This window comes from Oryzias melastigma, linkage group LG17 (assembly GCF_002922805.2).
Source record: "Oryzias melastigma strain HK-1 linkage group LG17, ASM292280v2, whole genome shotgun sequence".
NCBI lineage: Eukaryota > Metazoa > Chordata > Actinopteri > Beloniformes > Adrianichthyidae > Oryzias > Oryzias melastigma.
This window is the reverse complement of record NC_050528.1, coordinates 14,100,213-14,115,420: the sequence shown is the minus strand read 5'-3', so window position 1 is coordinate 14,115,420 and position 15,208 is coordinate 14,100,213. Positions and strand designations below refer to the sequence as shown.

General features: G+C 39.8%; 1 protein-coding gene across 1 annotated transcript in view; it reads right to left on the bottom strand.

Annotated features, from left to right (window-relative positions):
* cavin4a (caveolae associated protein 4a) overlaps window positions 1-14,147 on the bottom strand; it is a 17,092-nt gene extending 2,945 nt beyond the window's left edge. Inside the window, exon 1 of the mRNA XM_024268865.2 lies at window positions 13,458-14,147. Within this exon, the coding sequence (XP_024124633.1) occupies window positions 13,458-13,865 (408 nt within the window). The 5' untranslated portion in view covers window positions 13,866-14,147. The remainder of the gene's footprint in view (window positions 1-13,457) is intronic.
* Window positions 14,148-15,208: the final 1,061 nt, after the last annotated feature.

Sequence of the window (15,208 nt, the reverse complement as noted above, 5' to 3'; positions counted from 1 at the left end):
ATCATTTTTCTTTCATCCTAATTCATTAGCAATCTGAAAAGAAATCTAAAAACTACATATGATGGCCTCAAACATGCGCTTGAAGGTGTGAAAAATGGTTTTCTGAATGCTAGGTTACTAGTTTGGATTCATATTCCTTAGTGCCTCTGCATGTAACAACACACACATAAGAAAGACTTGATAAACCTTATAGTAACTTAAAGATCCACTCCAATTCTGTTTTTAGCATGTTTGTGAAGCATTTTCCTTGTGATGGAGGAGTCATAGAAAATAATTTACGATTTAGACTGTGTTTTTGAGTATTTCTTTATTCAATTGGATTAGGAGCAGAAAAAACCCGCCTTTTGAAAAACCTCAATTCTCTGAGATCGCAGGCCAAAGTCTCCCTACTCCACTCTATTTCTGATGCATCCACTTGTAGACAAATACATCCATTTACGTCTTCATTTTCCTCATCTGAGCTGATGTCTGGCTCTAAAACTGTACAGATAGACTCAATATTGCTTGCCGTTTTTTGCTAAACTAATGTTAGCTTGAGGTTGTGAAGGGCTATAAGCTGAGTGTAAATAAAGGAATGATGGGATATCATTGTAGGGTTACTTTGCACCAACTTTCCCAACCTGAACTCAGAGGTGAATTTTTAATGAATTTCTGTCTCTCTGCAGAAATATGTCATAAAAAAACATAAAAAAACAACACTGGCTTTTTGATTTTGACTAAAAACTCCATGATTATAGCTAAAAGACCACAAGGAACACTTTAGTTGGAACAAGTGAACATTGAATTTCACAGGCAATTCCATGTAAAACAGATAGACAGACAGCTTTGTTTGAAACAAGGTCAACTCATTTTTGTTTTTTGTTTTTTGAATTTCTGTATTTACTATTTTTAGTATTATTATTATTAAAGCTGCAAAACTTCTTGAAAATGTATAGACAGTCTTTAGAAAGGTATGCCCTGGTGGTGACACTTTTCGTAACCATTAGCTCATTAGCAGGACACGGATGGACATGTGCCCTCTTTTATTAGAACCTTTTACTTTGAAAGTCCTCCTGGATCAAACATCAGTCTGAAACCCTAAACTCACATCCGCTCTTTCATGCAATCATTCAGATAAATCCCTGCGCTGCAAATTAAACTTATAGAAATGTGATGCTCCTCTGAGACAAGTCTGACCCGCAGACTCTCCACCCCCCTTTCCCATCGACATCAGATCTAGTTCTTCTATTTTTACTGATGAGGAGTAACTGAAGCTGAATCGGAGAGGAAGTTGCTGGCAGGAACTGCACCTGCAACTCAAGACCTGCAGTAATAATAACCTGGCCATCTGCTGAGGGGCGGGGGGTGGGGGCTGGTCCCGGCTGGATTGGTGGCTCTGCTTTTCTAACAGCAGCAAAATTAATCCTCCAAAAGTGTATGCAGGTACATTCCCAACATCCGTAATCCTTTAATCCTTCACTTTCTTCCTTTTATTTCCACTAAACTCCATGTTCATGACTGGAAACGAGCAGAGCGGCCATGTTTGCCATGGATGACACCAACTGGACGTCCTCCTGTCAGCTCCACCTGCTGCGCCTCACAGGTGACTTTGGATGCGAGAGCTATTTAATATTGCTAAGCTGCAGCCACCTGCAGTGATCACACTCATTAATCAGGGAAGACTCGTCAGATCGAGTCCAAGCGCGCAGGAAGACACAATAATTACAGCAAATGTGGGTCAGAGCTCGTATTAATAACCTGAGTGGTGCTGAAGGGGGTGGGGGGACGGCTGACAGGACGATTAGAACATGGGGTGGGGACTGGGGGGGTTAGCGCCACATGGATGCCGGGTCACAGTAGGAAAGAATACTTTCTTCTTCAAGTGGTGCTGATGAACACCAAGTGCTGAAGTGTGCAGAGAAACATCACGACATACGAAAAAACAAACATTAAGTCTGCCAAAACTTTATTTTGAAAAGCCTTGATCTAACTTTCAGTCAAATCATCCTCTTACATTTATTATGAGACACTATATTATTGGCTAACAATAAAATGACACAGAATAACTTGTTTTTAGGTTATAAACAGTCAATAAAAGAGAATTTTTTCACTTTCTAAAGTTCTGTTTCATTGTTCAACAGTTGATTTTGTAACCCTTATACATATTCAAATTGAATTATGTTGATGCTAACTGCTCCACTAAACTGGTAATATATTTTTGAACACATTTAGAAATTAAGAGAATCCCTCCATCCATTTTCATCTACTGGAACCTATCCCAGTGAAGGTGAAGGCGGGGTACACCCTCAACAGGTCACCAGTCTGTTGTAGGGTCACATACTCACCAAGGGGCAATTTAGAGACCCCAGTCAACCCGTGAAGCATTTGGACTGTAGGAGGAAACTGGAGAGCTCGGAGAGAACCCACATGTACATGACGACAACATGCAAACGCCACACAGAAAGGTCCCAGTCAGGATTTGAACTACAACCTTATCCTGTGAGGCGAGAGCGCCGTCCACCGAGCCAACATGCAGCTCGAATTATATATCCACTTTATATGATGATAAAAATGTACTTCTAATGATTTTGTTACTGAAGAAAATGTTAAATATTTAAAACGTGTTTTCTAAAATCAAACGATTTTCTTACGTTTCCTGTGAAGTCTTTGTGTTTTCAATCAGACAAAATAAATTTTAATTTAATAGCAATCAGATAAACATACTGGTTAAGATTTTATTCCTTTGTGACATAAAGTTAAATAAGATCAAATCGTCATACGGAAATAGGCATCCAACGTTAATGAATATAATCAGCAGGATGCAAACTAAAATGTAAAACAGTTAAATATATTTAACAACACACTGAACTGACGTGAGACGATGAGCACACAAACAAAAATGAGGTGAAATTCTGGTTTGATCAATTTAAGAGACACAAAAACTCACAGAAAGATAAAGGTTGACACTTTTTTGCTGTTCTCTTCAGTGTGACTGCAAATGGTTTGCCCATAAATCAAAGGGAAAAATACTACAGTGTGTTCCAAATTATGGTGCAAATTGTTTTAAGTGTCATAAAGATCAAATTCATTGTTTTTCAATAAATAATATTGTGTCTTGGGGCTGTTGCATATTGCAATTTCTCCTTTCCATTGTGAGACTAATGAAGGTTTTCTTAATCTTAATCTTTGGACTTAAATCAATCTCAGACACCTGTGATCATCAGTTTTTCTGGTGAAAAAAAAAAAACTAAAAAAGAAGAACGTTCCACATTATTAAGAAGACCAATATTTTCAAGAAATATGGGAAAGAAAAGGGATCTCTGCTGCTCAAAAGAGTGAAATAAATAAATGCCTTGCACAAGGATATAAAACCTTTCATATTTTATGAAAACGTAAGCGTGACCATCGTACTATGAGGAGGTTTAAGGCCAATTCAGACACAAACGGGCTCGTGCAGATAAAGGCAGAATGAGGAAGGTTTTTCTACCAGACAAATACATTAGATTTAGAGAGCAGCTGCTAAAATATCATAACAAAGCAGCAAGCTGTTGGTGTTTCTGGAGTCCCACCAACATCAAAGTGTTGGATCCTCCAGAGGCTAGTAGCTATATGTAACCCTCCTAACTGAACCATGCTTTTAGTAGCAAAATCATCTTCATGCATGACAATGCTGCATCTCGCGCTGCAGGAATACCTCTGCATCACTGTGAAGCTGCAACAAAATAAAGGTCTTTTGTTCTAATATAACTTGACCTATGATGATGTTTTTAATTGGAATAGATTTTAATTTTGGTAAATATTACCTCATAATGCAGCAGATTCAACAAGTGACCATTTTAACTTCTTTAGAATCTTTAAAATATCGTGGAACTCTGTTGTATAATAATGTGGAACAGTGCGTTTTAAGGTTTTTACCTTAGAAAAAATACTGTTAACTTTAGTTATTTCCAAAAACATGTAATATAGTGACTTGAAAATGATGTTGACTGTCATTTGCATTGAGTATTTAGAAAAATCATAGAAAAATGTTATTTTATAATGTTATTTATATTAATTTGGAACGAGCTTTAACTGAGCCTCAATCATTTTAAGAAAAAAAAACCAAACAAGTCACCGGATTAATTTGAAAAAGCAATTTTGTTGTACTTGTTGCGCGACAATAAAAGCAGTTTAAGTCATTTTAATTCAATTCCATTTAAAGAAACAATTTGAAAAGGTCTGCTGGGTAAATGGGGGTTTTTGGCCATTTTTAGATGATAGTCAGAGGACTAGCCTCTTTCTTTCTTCTTGATTTTCTTGTTCTACTTAAAGCTTGTTTTGGGCAGTAGCGCCCCCAAATGAGCATCTGCTGGAAGTGCATGACATTTCCAGACAGTTTGGTCCGCTTCCACTTCAGTTCACTCCTCAGTGTGAACGCAAACGCAACCAGATGACAACTAATAAGCATTGCTTCCTTATTTAACCCTAGAGAACCCAATGAGTCCACATTTTCCCCTCTTATTTTATTACTGTTATCATTATTTTTCTTTCTATTTTTTGCCTCTATTAATTACTGCCACCCAAACTGAGCAAAAAGAAAATTGTCAAAAATCATTTTAAAGGCCTATAAGAAAATTGTTGTTGGTTCTTCAGGATCAAATCTTGTCCACTCGATTCTAATGTTTAAACAACCAAAAGGCATTGAACCAGAGTGGAACACATTCACAACAAAACTAACACCATAAATGAGTCATATACACAACGTGTCTATAAAAAGTAACAAATAAGGGAAATTAGACAAAATCAAGAAAAAAAGGGTCACTCTTTCAAGTCTCCCAATTAGTCGTCATTAAAACAACATCTAAGAAAAAAAAATTCTAAATATGAAAAACGAACAATCTAAATCTCAGCACAGCAAAAGTACCTCTAAAAATCTAAAGTAGCATAAAGAACAATAATAAAAACAAAAGACAAACTGATTCCACAGTGATGCTCGTGTGTTTCAGCGGCTGGTCTCACTGAGTTATTGCAGTTTTATATTAAATATTCACGTTTATGGCTGATTTACTGGATAAAAAACAGGGGTGAAAGTCAGCTTTGAAATCCTGATGGGTGTGCTCCTGCATAAATCCTACATTCCCTCAAAGATGCTCCATTAATGCGCTCATCCTCCTAAACATGCTGTTACCATGCTGCTCCTGTTGGCTGGGTGACCTTTTTAATTGCATTTTCCTGCAGGCGCTTCATTTCATGAGCTGTCGCTGCTCATCTCCTCTGTGACACACAGCAGAAACATCACAAACTCACACTCATTAGCTTCCCTAAAATTAAACCTCGTCCTCTAATGTCCGGCGTCTCGAACAACAGCCGAGGCGGCGCGGCCTTGGGCGCCGTCCGGCAGCCATTTATCTTTGTCCTATTACTGCCGGCCGCCATCATTCAGCCTTTCCCCCCAACAAAGACTCGCTTAAACGTCTGCAGCTGAAGCTCTATATTAGGAGACGAACGGTGGCCTTAGAATAACTGACAGCGCATCCGTCACCAAGAAACCGGACACTGCGAGTGTCTGTCCTGCAGGCGGGACCGACCTGAGCCGGGCGCAGCAGGATCTCCTGCAATCACAGAGGGGAGGCCTTCAACCAGAGCATTTATTAATGTTCTATCTCTGTGAAGCACAAAGACGGCTGATCTGATATGTCTGAAGTGTGCAGCATGGAGGTGGATGGGTGGTAAGATGCAGGTCAGACGTACAATAAAAACGGTTTCTAACACACTCTTTAGGCAGGTTTCTCAAAATTGAGGACAAATATAAAAAATTACATTTTTGACTATGTCATGTGTTTGTTTCAGAAATTCAAAATCTATAAAATTGACAAAAATGTAGTGTTTGTCTGCACTAGAGGAAGACATTTTTACTTTATCTCGAGCTGTGACTGTTGCATGTGAGATACAGGAGATGGCTGCACTGAAGGCAGAAAGACAGAAAGAGAAATCACCAAACTGCAGAAGGAAAACATTCAGGAGAAAAGCTGCAGGAGTGGATGCACACCAGCAAAACATGACACACTAAATCCTCCAGAAACAAAGACTGTTACAGACTCTTAACATGAACCAAAAACAGGATTTTTTAACGAAACAAACCTCATCAAAACAAGGAAACAGAAAGCTTCAGTCAGTAACTTAAGCTCCTTGCATGATGAGTCATGAGGCTGTGGAACAGCGTGCAACCTGTGATAACACGGGAATCTTATTTTCCATGGAAATGTTCTGTAAAAACATAAAAGCTGTGACTTGTTGCACATTTACGTTTCCTGGAGCTTCTGCATCAGATCAGAGAACAGAAACTTCAAAACAGCAAGTTTAGGAGTTTGTTGGTTAGGGTGGAAGTGAGTTAGTTTGCTCAAACTAACCACAGTTTGAAAATGTGGAGAAAAACATTTGGTGCTGCTGACAACGTTTCATTGCAAACCTGTGAATATGAGAGAGGAGGAAGCTGAAGGGGAGGGAAGCTTTGAAGAGCACAAAGAGCTGAGCAGAGAATTCCCTTTTCATAAGGAGACTAACATGGAGACTTGAGACTTGGATTTGAGTCACTCTTAAGTCTCTGCATGTGAGACTTGACTTGAAACTCAAACTCAGACTTGAGTTTAAGTTCGAGTCAAGTCTCTGCACCTGAGACTTAAATGTGACTCAAACTTAGGCTTGAGGTCAAGTTCAAGTCTCTGCACGTGAGACTTAAATGTGACTCGAACTCAGACTTGAGTTTAAGTTTTAGTTAAGTCTCTGCATGTAAGACTTGACTGTGACTCAAACTTAGACTTGAGTTCAAATCTCAATCCAAGTCTCTGCATGTTAGACTTGACATGGAACTCGAACTCAGACTTGTTTTTTTAATTCGAGTTAAGTCTCAGCATGTAAGACTTAAGATTGACTCAAACTTAAACTTGACTTCAAGTTCAAGTCAAGTGTCTGAATGTGAGACTTATGTGTAACTCAAACTTAGACCTGAGTTCAAGTCTGAGTGTCTGAATGTGAGAGACTTGACTCTGAGTTCGAGTCACAAGTCAAGTCTTTGCATGTGAGACTTGACTTGAAACTCAAATTCGGACTTTAGACTTAACTTAGAATTGCAGCTAATGTAAATAAATACAAAATCTTCAGACTTGACTTGGACCTGCAAACAGGACTTGTGAGCGTCTTTGGGCGAGTATTATGTGAGCATCTGCAGCCAAAGGTGCAGAACCTCAGAACCTGAACATCTTCCTAACAGAGAAACATGAAAAGCTGCACAGATCCTGGTTTAAGACCTCAACAGAATCAGTGGACCTCCTCTGAACAACTGCACACTTTGCACACAGAGACAGGCAGCTAAAGCTGGTAAAGCTCTGATCATCTGGACCAGATCAGCACGATTTTGTCACTGCGCATTCATGAAAGTGTTGAATTTTTTAGCTTTTAGGAAGAAATAACTGTGATGGTATCACAGGGACTTTAGGAAAAACAATGAAAAGCAATCAAAGCTTCTGTCAGTGAAATTCAAGGAAATGTGTGTTTGTCTGCTATTGGAAGGTGAAAGCAGCAGAACCGCCAAACAGGACTGATGATGATAAGAAATATTTGCTTTTATTTAATCGCTCCCAAGAGAGAAATTGCTTTTTTAAAAACTCTGGAGTGGACAAAAATTCAGTTACCTTTTTTCTTATTAAGAGATTGCATGTTTTATTTGACTATTATGTCAACAAAAGTTTCACCTTTTGGAATTTTTCAAACTTAATTCCACAAAATTTGATATATTACAAAAATTTGATTCAAGCTTTTATTTTAGAAACGTTAAACTACCGAGAAACTCTGCAGTGCTGACTTGAACTAATTATATTGTGTTTAATTAACTCATATCATTAAATGTAAGATTAGTTCCTATAATAAGTAGAACCCTCAGACGAGTAAAGCAGTTCAGTTTCAATGTGTGATTCTGCTGTGAACTCTGGGCTGCTGAACATCTGATGATGGAAAGCTGCTGTTTCTCCTCAACCCCCAGTTATTATCCAAACTGAATATAAATCAAAAGCACTGAAAAACCCAAGAGCAGTTTTAATCCAAACCGGCTCAAATGAGACTAAATAGGACTAAATCACAGTTGAATTAAGATTTTTATTGATATTTCAGTAAATTGGATAATTATAATTAGGAATAATTTGATCATGAGGGAATTAATTTGCTTTAACTTGACTGTCTTCCCTCTGAAAGGGACACCAAAATAAAAGATAAATTCAGCTGGAAAATATCAGGTGTGCTTGACATTTGTTTTTTTAGATCTAATTTAAATTCAGTTATAAAAACATGTTATTAGTTTGGGACTGTAAAAAGAAGCAGAACGCAAAAAAGCCTCAGGCTTCTCTCTACTTATCTCCAACCATAATTAGCTTGTGCTCTTTATTTTTTATGAATTTATTTTTTGTTAGTTGTGTTCTAGTTTTTAAACAGAATATTTACCTTTTTTTTCTTTTACCAAGAAATTATAAAGAAAATAAGATATTTTGATCAATAATTCTCCAAATATGCAGAACAACCTCTGAGAAAAATGATGAAAAAACCTTGAGGACGTAAATGTGGCATTTTTTCATGTTTTTTTCCCCTAAAAACATAAATGTGTTTTATTTATCTCTCTTTTTTATGTAAAGTAATGACATTTGAGAAATTTAACACCTGTAAAAAAACAAATCTTGACAATTCTTTGAAGCCTCACACCTGAAATAAATATAAATCGACACCTGAACGCATCGCGGCCTCGACAGACTGTCAGAGAGAAACGTGTGAATGCTACTGTCACTGCTCCAGCGTGAACACAAAGAGGACAAAAGCACAAAAGTGCAGGTTTCAGTTTTGCTTTCTTGTTGAAAAGAGACCCACCTGTGTGAAAGGTGAAGCATCAGAGCTGCAGCCATGATGGAGAACATCCAAATTCACCAGACTGTGAAGTCAGAAACGATACAGTTTTATCCCATTATAATCAGCAAGGTAATGTTTACGAGTGTCCCTGCATTTTATTGTTTAGAATCAGAAATTAAGAAAATAAAAATCCAAATGAGATGTTTTGAGATCTCCAAAAGGTTTCCTCATGATTGTATCTGCACAGTGTGGATGTTTAGTGCAGCAGCAGCACCTGAAACCTCCATGCTCAGTTTCTTCCACTGAGGCTAAATGACCTTCATCACTTTGATGTGCGGCGTGGTGGGAGTGCAGACAGGTTCTCTGAATGCAGGCATCTCATTTGCTTCCTGAATTCCCCCTGTCTCTTTTTCATTAGCTTGTGACGTTTTTCAGTAAATTAAAAGACAGGAGCAAAGGAACAGGAGAGAGGAGAAAATGTTTAGACAATTCTGATCCGTCATTTTGATAGTTAATTAAATGAAAGATGAGACATTTGTTTTCCACGTTGCATCTGTTTTTTTGTGTTTTTGACTAAATGAGTTTAGTGGGTTGTTTTAAGACCCACTCCAATCATCTTTTGATTTTTATTTTATTTATTTATTTATTTTTTGTAAAAGTGTCCCCAACAGTTTTTAGCCTAAATCAAAAATCCTGTGTTGCTTTCTAGGACCTAGTTTCTGCAGAGCAGCAGAAGTTCATTAAAAATCATCCTCTGAGTTGTAGGCAGGACTGTTAGCATGAAGTAAGCCTGCTCCCAAATCCCATCATCCATCAGTCTCTCCTGCTAGCTTACAGCCCTTCACATCCCTAACGTCACATTAGCGGTGCAACAAAATGGCGAGCAGTACAGTACAGTTTTGATTCAGATTTCAGCCCAGATGAGGAAAACAAAGACAATCACGGATCTTTTTGTCTGCAAGTGAATGCATCAGAATGAAGTGAAGCAGGGAGCTTGCAGCTTACCATAGTTTCTACTTCACATCTACATGCTTTTCCCAACAACATTTTTTGTCTGCTCCTGATTCACAATAATTTAACTAAATAAATACTAGGAAATGCTATTTTAATCTTTTTTGTATCTTTATATATGTCCTCCATCATGAGAAAAATGCTACAAGAACATTTTAAAAACACAATTTTCATCGGAGTGGGTCAGTAATGTTGAATTTTTCTTCTGGTGTTTAATAAAAGATGAGTTTTAAATAAAATATAATTTCAGGAAAATATTCTTTGAACAGAACTAAAGAACTGAGATTGAACAGAAATCGACTATGAAATGAGTGGAAGCACAGATGAAAGAGTTCAGTGTCTTTTCCCTTCCCGCTCTCTGTTTTGAGTCCTGGCTGTTTTAAGCAGCAGCCCAGGTTGATTGACGTCCCCCCCTCCCCTGAGTATCGATCGCTGTGTTAAGCCTCGCTCTCAGGCTGTGATGGGGCGTGACAGCAGTTTATGGTCTGTCCCTTCGGGCAGTGAGGGACAGCGCTGTGATCCCAGAATAAGTGCCTCTGTCACGGATCCACAGCAGCTGTCCACGCAGCTCCGGTTACTATTCTGAAATCCGGACGCGATCCAGGACAGAGGCTTTGAATACTAAGGTCCCAGAATGCACTGCATCTTCATACAGACCTGCAGTTTGTGCAGGAAGTGGACAGAGGATTACTGAATATGAAGTATAGGAATAAGCTTTGAAACTCCTTCTGTTTTGATTTCAGCTTATTAAAAACAGTAGATATTCAGAAAACACTGACCAGCAAAATGCAAATGAGCATCTCCATAAGCCATCCACTCATATCCTCAAACCTTTTATTGGCTCAAGAAATCAGCATCTTTTAGGAATGAAGGACCCTGCAGGGAGATTAGGAAAAAAAAACTGAATCAAAATGAAACTGTGAGCACGCAGAGATGTCAGGCTGTCTTCAGCTCACTGTGCTTCAACGCAACATCTTTTTAGTTTTGGCAAAGAAATTAAGACTTCTGAAAAGCTGCTTTCATGGCTTCAACTTCAAAAACATATCTACTGTACAACTGATACTCAAGAAGGAGGGGCACACGACCAGACAACAACCATGAGGGGAGATGTCCACTACCAAGTACACCAACCCCCAAGGTGTGTTTAAAACCAACCCCCTCCTAAAGCCCTCCAGTGAAAGGTTTTACAAGACAGCAGGGCAGTTTGGGGACAGCTCCCAAACTGTCATCTTCCTTTGGAGATTCTTTAAGTATGGGGCACTAGGCTCCCCCACAAAGGCCTCAGAGGCATCGAGGATGGAGCTGATGGCCCCAAGCCAGGCAGCGGCCAGAGCACACGGGGGCCCAACTTAACACAGGGCTGAAGCCCACACAACTATGAGTGGACCCGGCCTGTCAAATTGTTTTAGCAATACCAAGGGTGGTAAAAATGACAGGTGCTATGTTTCCCTCTGGATATAACAAGCAAACAGAAGCTACTGTTGCAAGGTTAAGCCAGGTTGATAGATCTGCACATACAGTGGGGCAAAAAAGTGTTAGTTAGTCACAGATTCTGCAAGTTGTGCCGCTTAAATCATGATAAAGCTCTTTAACGTTCATTATAAGTAAACTACAGATGGGAGAAATAAAATGTAAAAAAAAAAAATCAATTATTTTCAAGGATTTATTTGCATGATGGAGCAGAAAATAGTTATTCAACTTATACGATCATCAATGATTCTGACCTCACAGACTTCTTCTAGAAGAGGCTTTTTTTTATCTTACTCTCCTTATCTGTAAGAGTTATATGAAGATGCATCCATTTTTACCCATCTTCAGAAATATGTCTTAGAAAATGACAGTTTATTTATTCATTTATTTTAATTTGGCTAAAAACAATATAATCATAATTAAAAGACCACTGAGAACACTTTAACAACAGGTTAAAAGATAGTCGGAGTGGGACTTAAAGTTGCTTTACAGACAGAGATTTTTTAAATTTTCAATCAGGATATGACAATAACCTGGGAATTGAAGAGAACTGTTGCATTTAAAGAGAAATCAGAGACAAGTGTTTTTTCAGTAACACTAAAATCTGCGTCCTACTCATCTATCTCTGCTAATAAAACATTTGGTAGAACAATGTCATTCTTAAAAAAGGAAGATGATTTAAACCATTTGAGCCTGGCAGATTCCACTTTGAATGTGAGATGCATTGAGAACATCAATAGAGAACTTTAACTGTTCATGGATTTGTTTCTTGGTAAAACTGCAGCTGTTCTCAACATAAAACAAGCCTAAAAGCACAGTAATGAAGGCGGTTCAGCTTCTCTAATGTGTCAGAATTTGCCAGAGAAACCATAAATGTGTGTTTAATCACTTCTACAACTGGGAGGAAGCTTTATCTACAATTTGATGCTATAATGTGCCAGAAGCCGTCAGCTATTTGCACTGGAACAAAACCAAGATAACTCCAGTTTTGGTGATAATGTGATCCAATATAAACGTGATCATGGAGCGTGAAAAAACTTGGATCGGACCCCGAGTGACTCCCCCTTTAGAGACGTCTGCTGTACAAACGTCTTCGTTTGACTTTCAGACTCTCGTCCTTATGACCACCGATGAACCTGTCCGCGTCGTCTGTCATTTGTATACTTTTAAAGAAAATCCCACGGCGCACTAATGTAAAGCTCTAATGAGGTCTTTAATAGCGATCCAAAACCAGCACAGAGATGCTCAGCCCTGTTTATATAAAACCTTCGCATTAAGAGAGAACATTTCATCACGCCTCCTTTCAACAGACCCCTCAAATGACTCCAGGTTGAAGAAGTTAATTGAGGTGTTTCAGGATTAGGAAGAAAAAAATAAAAAATAACAGTGAATCACCTTGTTTTCCTGCATTTCAGCCAAACTGATTAGAAGCGTGGCTGCTTGAGATGAAAGTGTGTCCTCTTCACATAACGAGGATGATTTGCTATAAATTACCAGTGTTGCAGAGTCAAGGGCTCTTAAGAGTATGCGCTTGCCCTCGCTTCGTTCTCGTGTAATGATGTGCCAGAGTTCATTTCAGCTGCAATCTTGTTGCTTTGTGAGTTACTTTCTAAATTCTTTGTTTCTACTAATTATTTTTCAGTAAACAAGGACACACGGGTTTGTTGATTAAATTCAAACACTTTTGTAAGTCTGTAGTTGTGATGAGTTTCAGAAATATTGTCAGAATCTCTCACTTTAATTATCTACTATTTAAGTTAAAGTACCATTTGTTGTAACACACCTAGATGTGTGAAAATTGCTCTCCACATTTGTCCCATGGGGGAGTGGTGAGCTGCAGACACAGCCGCGCTTGGGAACATTTGATGGTTTAACCCCCCAATCCAACCCCTTAAAGCCGAGTATCAAGAAGGGAGGCACTGGGTCCCATTTTTAGAGTCTTTGGTACGATTCAGCCTGGATTTGAACTCTCGACCTTGCAGTCTCAGGCTGGACACTCTACCACAAGGCCACTGAGCTGGTTGCTTAGAGCTTGATTGATTGCTCGTTGTTTGCATTTACCATAATGAGAACTGTTGAGGCTGTGATGGAGTCAGGGCCCTCATAAGACTTCATGACAGTCTTCTCACCTGGTAGATGACCACTCTGAACTTGTTGCGGGTGAGCAGTTCGTCCTGTGTCGTCTCCACCTTCTTGACTCGAACGTTTTGCTTTTCTACACGCGTCCGGACCTCCTTCACGTTGGCGCTGACTTTGCGGGTTTTCTGCAGGAGCTTCTCCACCGTGCCGTTGGTGTCGCTGTGGTCTTTGGCCAGCTTGAGGACGTCTCCTTGGATGGTCTTGATGTTGTTCTCCAGCTCCAGCTGACGCTCCTCCATGCGCTGCTGGCAGGACTGCACATTGTCGATGATGCCGGCCACGCGCTCCAGCAGGGACAGGATGGTCAGGGCGCTGATGGGGTTCCCAGCCTCGTCCTCCACCCCAACAATCTCCAACTTCTCCTGGACACCCGCAGTGCGATGCCTGTGCAGATCCATTGGTGGCTTTGTTTCAAACCTGTCGAAAAGCTTGAGGGATTGATAGGGATCGTTGGGGTTACGACCAGGGAGACCGGAGTGGCAACCGCCGTTACCCAAACTCGAGAAGGGACTCCACCTACCTCCCTTTAAGAATCACGATACTAGGGGGACCTGGACTCACATGGGCCACAAACTCAGAGGGGAGGGTCAGAGCTCACACAAAACCCCCTTCCAGGCCAAAAATAAAACCTCTCCGTAAGATGACACTCTGACATTTTGGGAAGACGCAAAGCCTGTCCAGGATGGTGGAAAAACCCATCAGCTCCAAACACCTCCCCCTCACTTATCAATGACTCTCCTTTATTGGCAAACATGCGAAGCAGCACCAGTGAAACTCGTACATCAACAACCACGCAGAGTCGTGCTGCGGCCCTGCAGCAGAGCCGCAGCGATTATTCGGTGCTGGAATGCTTTCAGGGGATTAAAGGCTGCAGCGCTGCCCTTTTTCCCGTCCCCGGGTGACAGAGTCCAAACACTGGAGCCACTGAGATCTGAAGCTCTTTATAGAGATGACTGACACTCCAGAGTGAGGCCAGGGCGTCAGAATATTTTAACACGGAACAGCTGCTACAAAGAGCTGCACTTAATCTTAGCATGACTTCTTCATGTGAAAAGGCTGTCAGGAAATTATGAAAATGAGCTTCAGCTCTTAAATTCCTCTGATTTACCGTCATCTTCACTCTCTATCGTTTGATGACCTAGAGTTAAAACCTGTGTAAGACCACAAACATGTGCTGGCCCAACTGTCACTGTGCTCATGGAGGGGATTTTACATGAATGAAGGCTGTTAGATGACTAACTCCTGGATCCATGCAACTGAATTCAGCAGCTGCTCCTGTCCCTGAATACCCTCATCCTCCTGCTCAGCCGCCCCGCCCAACCTCTAACTCCGGGCTGTAAATCTATATTTGCAGAGGGCAGCAAGACCCCCACCCCACAGACATGCAAAACATGCTGCGCCTGGTTTATGTTCATAAGGGGAGGGGTTGTGGGTTCTGCTCCAATAACGCAAATAAACAGACTTTAATTACGCACTCATTGATGATGTCCTTCAATGAAAGTGAAAGCCAGGTACAACCGGTTTCAAACAAACTATCCATTTAATTGATGCACCTTATATCTCTGCACTTCCTGCTGGATGTAATATTATGTATTCGATAATATATATTAAGGATGCCACAATTCTTGGTTTGAAACCAAAACTTGTTACTGAATTGAACTGAATTGTGAGTAAAATAAACCATTGCGTAGTAGTATGTTTATGATAAAAGTGTCAAAAATTTAAGACTTGTTGTTGTTCA